The sequence below is a fragment of the Monomorium pharaonis genome, chromosome 2 (assembly GCF_013373865.1).
Source record: "Monomorium pharaonis isolate MP-MQ-018 chromosome 2, ASM1337386v2, whole genome shotgun sequence".
NCBI classification, from domain to species: Eukaryota; Metazoa; Arthropoda; class Insecta; order Hymenoptera; family Formicidae; genus Monomorium; species Monomorium pharaonis.
The window spans coordinates 5,385,190-5,394,284 of NC_050468.1; the positions used below are offsets into that span (position 1 = coordinate 5,385,190).

A 9,095-nucleotide genomic window follows, 5' to 3' on the forward strand; every position below is an offset into this window, starting at 1 on the left:
ATAATATACAATGCCTTTATTCTTTCTGATGAAATTTTTTTATTACGAGAAACTAATAGTGAGATAGCCATGAGTCTGGGGTCGATTCTGTATTTTTGAAGAAGTGAAAATTTGAAAAATGAACAATAGTGATTGGTGTATATCGTTAATGCTAAAAGTATATATCAATCAATGGAGACAGTGTTACTCATTCACTTATCACTTTTCACATTTTCACTTTCTTCAGAAATATAGAATGACCCCCTGAGAATGCTATACACAGACATAATATAATAAAGAATAACGAATAATCACATATATAATACTCATATATTACTAACGTCAAGCTTATTCCATAGCGAATAGCAGGAGGAAGCATTTGGTTTCAACGATGACGACGGATGTCTTAATATAAAAGTGGGTATACTGGGTATTCAAGATGTTCACGCATACACACGCGCATACATTACCATGAAAGCATACCATAAAAATGCGCTGATGCGCATGTCACAAAAGTGGATACTTAAGATGACTGCTCGACTACATCCGTCTCCAGTAAATCGTACCCCCACTACTGATACAGCATCTTTTATATGATTTTTTACTCTTTGCTAAAGATAAATAAAAATACACCAATTAGAACAGAATCTTTTCATCCAGCAAGCAATCTAGCACGAAAACAAGTATCGTGAATTATGCCGCTGACTTAACCAAATTTTTTTTTCTTATTTTAACTTATTGCATTAGTGCAGCAAAGTGCAACGAAAGAGAACAGACCATAAGTCTGTTCGTTTTTGTTGCATCAGTGTAACAGTGCGTTTTCGCTGCCAGTGTATGTATGTGTACATATATAGGCTTTAATCTTTAAGTTCACCGTTGCATGTCGCGGGACAGTAATCGTGAGACACGGCCGTGAGCGTCAACGATTGTTGTCCGTATTCGCGCTTCTTTGTAACCGATTTTGTGAAGTAATTTCGTGTGATCGCTGACAATGAGCGCCGAGGAGGAAGTGCTACGTATACAAAAGAAGCTCAACAAGATGTCGAGTGGTGACGGGACGGTGAGTAATAAGTGAGTAAAATAAAGATCGTAGTATATCGGAGTGCGCGCGTATTAAGACGAGATCTTCCGATGCGAGGAAAGCGCACTTCCTCTCTTAATGATGGATGCTTTTCCATAACTCATACAGGCAATATTAACACACTGTACGATTCGGTGTTTTCCAAGTGTGACATTACAGTAAAATGCCATGTTCGATTGTTGTTGTTTTATGTTGCTCCCCAGATAGAACATAAGCTGTTCTCCCAGCAATAGAATACACTATGTAACAGTTTTACACAATGTCGATTATAACTAAAATGCTGCTTAGCTTTTTTATTTCATCTTTTATTTCAACATTACATTTTATATCGCCAAAAATGTATTGATATCCATGGATTCAGATAGAACATAAAAATCTTTTCTTAAAAGTTCTTATGATATTATGTTATGATATCAATATCCAAAATATAAAATAACATAGTCAAACACAGCATTTTAGCTGTGTATAGTTGTGTTAGTTTGGGCCATAGTTGGAAAATACTTGGTTGTATACAATATTATACAGCGTTGCGAATGTACATTACTGTAAAGTATTTAAAGTGTCATTTTATGTCACTTGTCAGATAAAATACAGTCATAATAACTTTATAAGGATGTTATTATGATGATCATTTATAATATTATGTTATGAGAGATGATAGATGAGATTTTTGTGATATTGGCTATTTTCCTTAGAAAACAGTCGACACTTGACATAAATCAACATATGTCACTTTTTATTTATAATTTAATTCAAACTTCAAACTCAAACAATAGTCTTCAATTCAACTCAGTAGAGAATTGGAGTCACAATAAAAAATTATAATAAATATCTTATACTTTGTACTTTTAAATGATTTATATTTCATATTAAGATTTGTAACTCTTGTTTCTTTTTAAAATAAATATTATAATATTAGGTTTGTATAAAGAATTTGTACACATATCATGTTTAATTGCGGTCAATTTAATGCTACAAGTGTTTTAAAATATTTTTCTCTTTTCTTTCAATAAAAGTAGAAGTAGAAGAAAAACATTTCAAAGCATTTGTAACATCAAGTTGACCATAGCCAAAATTATATTGAAACAAAATATTTATTGTTGTATACAGTGATTATTATACATCTTTGTTAATTAGGGCCAAGAACAGGCTTTGGAACTGCTCAAGATACTTCAGAAGTTGCCTGTCGACTTGGAACTTTTGACTAAGACACGTATTGGAATGACTGTGAATGCCTTGAGAAAATCCAGCAGGGATGAGGAAGTTATTTCTTTGTCAAAAACTCTCATTAAAAATTGGAAAAAATTCTTATCTGGTATGCAAACTAACTGAAATATAATCAATTTTTATATATAGATCATTAATAAATAATAAAGCTGTTACAGAGTTGGCAACTTTAAACATTCAAAGCTTCAAATTTTTTTGTGGATTTGAAATTAACTTGAATTAAACTTCGAAAAATATATTTATACGAATTGTAAATTTATTCAGGAAATGCTAAAGATATAGATATAAATAAAAATAAAATAAAATTTTTGAATTACAATTTGAAAGTATTATATTATAACTTAGAATATTTTATATAATTTGATCAGAGTTTCTAATAAAGAATCAAATGATTCTCATTAAATAAACATGTATAAAATAGGTTTTTGGAATAATTAGTTAATCAGTTTCAATGATATATACATATACAAATCATATACAATACAAATGATATATACATATACAAAGAAAGGAAAAATAACAGTTAATGATATAATCTAAGATTTTAAAAAATAATTAAGAACTTTGAAAAAATAAAAATTAATTTATTCTCAAATGAATAAAAAGTAATAAATTAATATGAATGTTTTGACTTATTAAGTTTTTCTTATAAAACAATTATCCTAAACACGAAAAATTGAAACAGAATCCTAAAATTAATAAAAGATTAAACTTATTTTGGATTTTATCATATATAGTATAAGGCATTATATATTTTTATGTCTACCTATTGCTACAATATTACTACTATGTTAAATGAATAATTATATAATTTTGATTCTTCAAATCTTTAAAGCTTTGAAGTGCAAATATCAAAGTCTTTGAAGCAAATCATCAGCCCTAATTAATCTATATGTAATTAATTAATCTTGGTATAATTTGTTTGGTATTAGGATCGAATAAAGAGAAAGATTCAATATCATCGAGTTCAAAAAAGAAGGATGAAAAACCAGACAAAGCGAAGGAAGAAAACGATCAGAAGAAGGAGAAAGATATGACAGATGCAACCGATGCAAAAGTGAAAGAAGAGAAACCTGTTAAAGACTTTCAAAGGAAACAGGCGTCTTTCCCTGCTCCTACCACAACAGATGCAGTCAGATTAAAATGCAGAGAACTGTTAGCGGCAGCTTTACGTGTTGATGGGAAAGTCATCGATGGATGTGCCAGTCCCGAAGAGTTAGCAGAAGAATTGGAAGAAGCAATCTATGCAGAATTTAAAAATACTGACAACAGATACAAAAATAGGGTAATTAAACATATTGCACCTCAGCAATAAAAGTGATGCAAGTATAAAATTATTCAGGGAGAGAAAATAAAATTTTAATTATTTATAGCAGTATTAAATATGAGTTAAGTAATGAGCTAATCACAAATTACTTGCTTCAAGTTCTCTAGAAGTAATGTAAATATTAATTTTGTTATAATATTATATATATATATATATATATATATATATATATATATATATATATTTCTACACACACACGCACACGCACACACACACACACACACACACACACACACACACACACACAGTTATATATGTACGCGCGCGCGCACCACACCCACACACACACACACACACAAAATTGTATAATTTAATTTTAATTTGACATTAATGTTTTTCTGTTTACATACTTAAATACAGGTACGCAGCAGAGTCGCTAATTTGCGCGACGTAAAGAATCCCAATTTACGAACAAATTTCCTGGTAGGTGCGATTACACCCGCCAGATTAGCAGTCATGACGGCGGAGGAAATGGCAAGTGACGAGATAAAGCAACTGCGTGAACAATTCAAAAAAGAAGCCATCAATGATGCCCAACTCGCTACCGTGCAGGGTACTAAGACCGACTTGCTCAAATGCGGCAAATGCAAGAAACGCAATTGCACATACAATCAGGTGCAGACACGTTCAGCTGACGAACCGATGACTACCTTCGTGTTGTGTAACGAATGTGGAAATCGATGGAAATTCTGCTAAACTATTTCTTGATTCATGCTGTGACAAAAAGTATCTCTCAATTATCATTCATTTAGAATCTACTACTTATAAGTTCAATTTAATATCAAGATGTATACTTGTGGTTTCGATTATTATATTGTAAAAAAAACTTTTCTCTTTAATCAATCGAATATACAACTTTTGAATTTCGTAATTTTTGCATTTTTTAAATCATCGCTCACTTGTAAAGAAATCATGATAATTTTTAATTGAAATAACTCTACTATAAATATTTTATATCTATTAGAGATTGCATGGAATAAATTTTCTAGTTTCTTTGGATTATCTGAAAAATTTTTTGATTGAATAACTAAATTATGCAGACTATGAACAAAGTGTACATTGATTCAATTAACATAGTGACATTTTCGAAAAGTATGTTTTTATATCACTGTATATATTCAAACTATTAGATCTCCATTAAAACAGAAATCTGAATGCCTCCTACAGAAGGAAGTATTTAATAAATATATTTCTTAAAATTCGTAAACGACATTTTAATCGATGCGCTTTTACTCGAATTGCGATTGCAATTCATGCTATGCAATTTTGACTGTAATTCAATTCATTTTAAGTTTTCAATTATGCGTGTGATAAATAATTACTTTGTCACTGTGCTGGAATTCAGATATCTAGAGCTACAAATTGTGTCTATAAGTCTGAAATATAGATAGCTACAATATTATCGTGTTCAAAATTTTCTTCTAATTACCTTTCTACATAATGTTCGACAATTACTGCAAACTTAAGGATGTATCATACGTGTAATAAACTACAAATTGAAATAATAAATTAAAATTAGACTAGAAAAATGTGTTAACATTACACTTTAAATATATAATATGTAAGTGATTACATTTTTACTTGATAACGTTTTTATAATTTAATTATTTTTTTGTTATTAAAAATTAAATTGTTTTTAAAATAATGAAAATATCTAAATTTTCTCTACTTACTCTTTCTTCAAGTATTTAATATGATGCAAATTTTATATTGTGATTATTCTTTTTCGCTGCACTGCTACACTGGTGCAATAAGTGAGTGAGAGACATATACATATGTGTTTCTATTATAATTTATTGTACCAATGTTGCAGTGCAATGAAAAAAAAACAAGGCAATTTGCATCTAGCAAAAAAAGCAGCTTCGTAACTGTTGTGAAATTTTTCAATATAATTAATTCTTGCCCTCAATTTCTATCTGATTTAAATTAATCATACAAAAAAATTTTACAACAGTTGCAAAGCTACTTTTTACCATAGACCTTATAGATATGGACCGGCAATTGCTTACAGTTTGTGTATAGAAAACGGTGTCCAGAAGAGGTGCGAGAGAGAAACAGACTTTTTAGTACTTCTTTCTCTAAAGTTACCGGAAATAACTATCGCGCATGTCAGCACACATGCATATATATGTATATACATATATATACACACACATAAGTTAAAACACGTGACCAAAACGTATCCAATCATTGGATTTCAATGTATAATATGTACAAGATGCGCGAAACATATTTCCGGACTCTTTAGAGAGAGAAGTATGGACACGGTTTCGCTTGGTATTGCCAGTCCATATCTATAAGGTCTATGCCTTTTACGCAGTCATTACCATACAATTCAATGAACAGACTTAAGTCATGAACGTAAGGGCCATTCTGTTCATTTTTCGTATAAGACGTAACTTTAGCTGTTTTCCTGGGCCCCTATTCTTGAATTCATTCGCAAGAAAACGTATGCGCAAATACCCGCTCTAACAGAAAAGTTGCAAGTTTATTGGTTAAAAGCCATACGATAGCCAATAAATTTTTAACTTTTCTGTAAGAACAGAATTTGCGAATACGTTTCTCTTGCGAATGAATTCAAGAATAGGGGCCCAGAGCTAGATACACAGATGACACAGTGTAACACTGTGTCCATTAGTGTGAGAAAGAACATATCAATGTGTCTCACTTACACAAGTCAGTGATTATTGTTATCTCTAAATTCAGACCGATTATATTAACAAATTACTCAACTGTTGTGCAACGGTTGTGTTTTCTGAACGTACCCTTTAGGTTTGTTTTTTATTCCTGCACTGCTGCACTGGTGCAATAAGTTAGAATAAGACGAATATATTTTTTCTCATTCTAACTTATTGCACTAGTGCAGCAGTGCAGGAATAAAAAACAAACCTATTGTTATACTGTGTCGTCTGTGTACCTGGAAAACAGCCAATATTAACAGTAAAGTTTCGAGGTTAGGTCGGGGACACAGGCACACACTTTCCGTAAGATTCGAAGTAAAGTTTCAGAGATAAATAATCTGATTATTTTTTTTATCTCTAAATTAGGAAAGAATAATTAAATTTTGTGATTTTTAAATAATAAAGTTTTTATAAAGTCTTGTGCAAAAACAACGTACTTTTAATGTAACGTATATAAAAAGCAGTAGTAATTTTAAACTAGTATTTAAATTAGCAAATTTTTGTTAAAATAATTAAAAATATTATTTTATTTCTTTTTCACGTCAATGCTTATGTACTTTTTCTTAGATTACTATTACAGGAACAAAATGCTGCTTACATATACACCACTTTTTATAAATATACAAAAATACACATTTTTTTTATAATTACTTTATAAAAATTTACTTAAGAACAGCTAAATTTAATTAGTCTTTATTAATTTAGAGATAATCAGATTATTTACTTATCTTTATTTATGGCCTTTGAATTTTATGGAATATACCAAAACTTAAGCATTACTTATATTTACAATTTGAGTCTATTATATTGCCTATGTGCTCTGACCTTTACAATAAGATTTGCATTGTAAAACCCACATGACTAAGTTATTAATTTCTTTATCAAATTTCTTCTTACTAAATATAATTGGACGATATGGATCTCTAGAGACTAGACCAATAAACAGAGAAGCAAGTTGTGATTTATGATGCTGGCTAAGATCAACTCTAATTTATAAAGCCAGGGCTATAAAAAAAAAGGAAAAAATAGACGTAGAAGAAAAGGAACAACCATCTCATTGTATTTGATTCATTGTATGAATGATAACATTTAAAAAAGATGGTGAATATCTTGCTGCAATGTCATAATTGTCATACGAAACATTTCATAAAATCGTGTCTGTTATTCAGTACGGTAAATATATTTTATAAATTGACGTTTTGTTTTTATAACATGGAGTAGAATAATTTTAATCATTATTATATTCTACTAGAATAAGAATGTACAATAGTATAACATTTTCTATCTAAATCAATTTATATTTTACACATTTCTTTATTTCTGCCAGAAAACAACTAAATTAAAAAATAATCTTGAACTTCATGATGTAATTGGTCCTCCTGATCCAGTTTCGAACCTAAGACCTATTGTATTTGCAAGTTCTACAAAGGAAACATATTTAGAAAAGATGCACAGGGACCTTAGGAAAGAAACGCAACAATGGAACCAGATATTTTGGTCTAAACATAATATTAGTTTCATCGAGGTAATTTTATTGAGTTGTGATTACTTTTTTTTTATGGTATATAAAAGAGTAACGTAACATACGAAATTTAATAAATTTCAGGAACGAAAACAATTTCAACAGATGTTAAAAGCACAAGGAAAAACATTAACCGCAGATGACATGTCAATATTTTATAAACAATTTTTAGATAAAAATTGGGAATCTCACTTCAATTACAACATTGCGTGGTATAAACGAAATTTAAAAATTTTACTTTTTGGAATAGCAGCAAAAATATCAAAGCTTAAATTTAAATAAATTTATATAATTACATTAATTGTGAAACATTTATGTAAACATGTATACAAATGATATAATGTTAAGATTTAAATATTTATAAAAAAGTTACAATTTCTTTCCTTATTGTAATCCAAAATACTTATCAAGGATATGTCACATCTCAAAACATTATAAAAAATGTATATATAAAAATTTCATAAATTATTTTATCAATACACTTAAATATATGTAAGATTTGAGAATTTTACATTGGTTTAAGTGGTTTTTTAATGTAAAATTAGGTTCTTTAATAATTGTTTGCAAGTTTGATTAGAATTAGAAGAAAATATATGACACACACGTTATAACTGACAAAATTTCTTGTAGTTTTCAAATTTTAGGCCCAGTTTAATATTGCATTACTACTTTCTGATCTATGTAATCTGGACTATATTTCGACAGATACATTGTCATTTAAAAATCTATAGCTTATATGCATCATATATTTTCAGTATTGACAGTGAATTTCCAAATGCAACTTTGTTATTAACATTTGAAAAATGTTCCTGTTAGAATAAATGATAATTTAAAGATTGAGACTAAGAAAACAATACTCTATTATTCACATTTTAGATAATTTGTAAGACACTTTTTTAAAATTTAAGATAAAGATGCTCATATACATTTTAATAAACAGGATAATGCTATTTTTTATGTAGATGATTATCTACACAATTTTATATAGATAACAGCAAATACTGTCATAAGATTACAGAGATTGAATAATCCATAATTTAATGATAGAAAACTGATTATAAAATAAAAATAAAAGTAAATTTTTAAACAAATCTGATCTGTTTATAACCAAAATTTTAGTTTTTATTTTTACTTATTATGCAAGAATATCTTTAAATGCCGAAGGATCCATAGCAATGTGAGAAAAATGTTTCAAAAATATTTACTAAATGGCAAAAGATCCGTTTTGTAAAATAAAATGCAATTTTTAAGCACAAGGCAATTGATTTCATTTTTTGA

At 29.0% G+C, this 9,095-nt stretch overlaps 2 protein-coding genes across 10 annotated transcripts; both read left to right on the forward strand.

Moving 5' to 3' along the window:
• Window positions 1-778: 778 nt before the first annotated feature.
• On the forward strand, window positions 779-5,143 carry LOC105833787 (transcription elongation factor S-II). Of its 2 annotated transcripts, none has more exons than XM_012675773.3 (4): window positions 779-1,050; window positions 2,198-2,375; window positions 3,220-3,572; window positions 3,975-5,143. In XM_012675773.3, the coding sequence occupies exons 2-4, from the start codon at window positions 2,282-2,284 to the stop codon at window positions 4,308-4,310; spliced, it is 783 nt and encodes a 260-aa protein (XP_012531227.1). In that variant the 5' UTR covers window positions 779-1,050; window positions 2,198-2,281; the 3' UTR covers window positions 4,311-5,143. The 2 variants fall into 2 exon arrangements, with proteins under 2 accessions (XP_012531227.1, XP_012531226.1); XM_012675772.3 differs by having other exon boundaries at window positions 782-1,039.
• An 813-nt stretch (window positions 5,144-5,956) lies between these two features.
• On the forward strand, window positions 5,957-8,657 carry LOC105833784 (cytochrome c oxidase assembly factor 8). Of its 8 annotated transcripts, none has more exons than XM_036283369.1 (4): window positions 5,957-5,975; window positions 7,223-7,468; window positions 7,623-7,820; window positions 7,902-8,654. In XM_036283369.1, the coding sequence occupies exons 2-4, from the start codon at window positions 7,394-7,396 to the stop codon at window positions 8,097-8,099; spliced, it is 471 nt and encodes a 156-aa protein (XP_036139262.1). In that variant the 5' UTR covers window positions 5,957-5,975; window positions 7,223-7,393; the 3' UTR covers window positions 8,100-8,654. The 8 variants fall into 8 exon arrangements, with proteins under 8 accessions (XP_036139262.1, XP_012531223.1, XP_012531221.1 ...); XM_012675769.3 differs by lacking the exon at window positions 5,957-5,975 and adding an exon at window positions 6,159-6,290; XM_012675767.3 differs by lacking the exon at window positions 5,957-5,975 and adding an exon at window positions 6,191-6,386.
• Window positions 8,658-9,095: the final 438 nt, after the last annotated feature.

What these genes read in the sequence shown, in the direction of transcription:
- LOC105833787 (XM_012675772.3), top strand. Translation starts at nt 971, where the DNA reads ATGAGCGCCGAGGAGGAAGTGCTACGTATACAAAAGAAGCTCAACAAG. An exon ending in TGTCGAGTGGTGACGGGACG is followed by an intron (nt 1,040 to 2,197) that starts GTGAGTAATAAG and finishes TTTGTTAATTAG; the next exon opens with GGCCAAGAACAGGCTTTGGA. An exon ending in TTGGAAAAAATTCTTATCTG is followed by an intron (nt 2,376 to 3,219) that starts GTATGCAAACTA and finishes GTTTGGTATTAG; the next exon opens with GATCGAATAAAGAGAAAGAT.
- LOC105833784 (XM_036283369.1), top strand. Translation starts at nt 7,394, where the DNA reads ATGGTGAATATCTTGCTGCAATGTCATAATTGTCATACGAAACATTTC. An exon ending in CGTGTCTGTTATTCAGTACG is followed by an intron (nt 7,469 to 7,622) that starts GTAAATATATTT and finishes TATTTCTGCCAG; the next exon opens with AAAACAACTAAATTAAAAAA. An exon ending in ATAATATTAGTTTCATCGAG is followed by an intron (nt 7,821 to 7,901) that starts GTAATTTTATTG and finishes AATAAATTTCAG; the next exon opens with GAACGAAAACAATTTCAACA.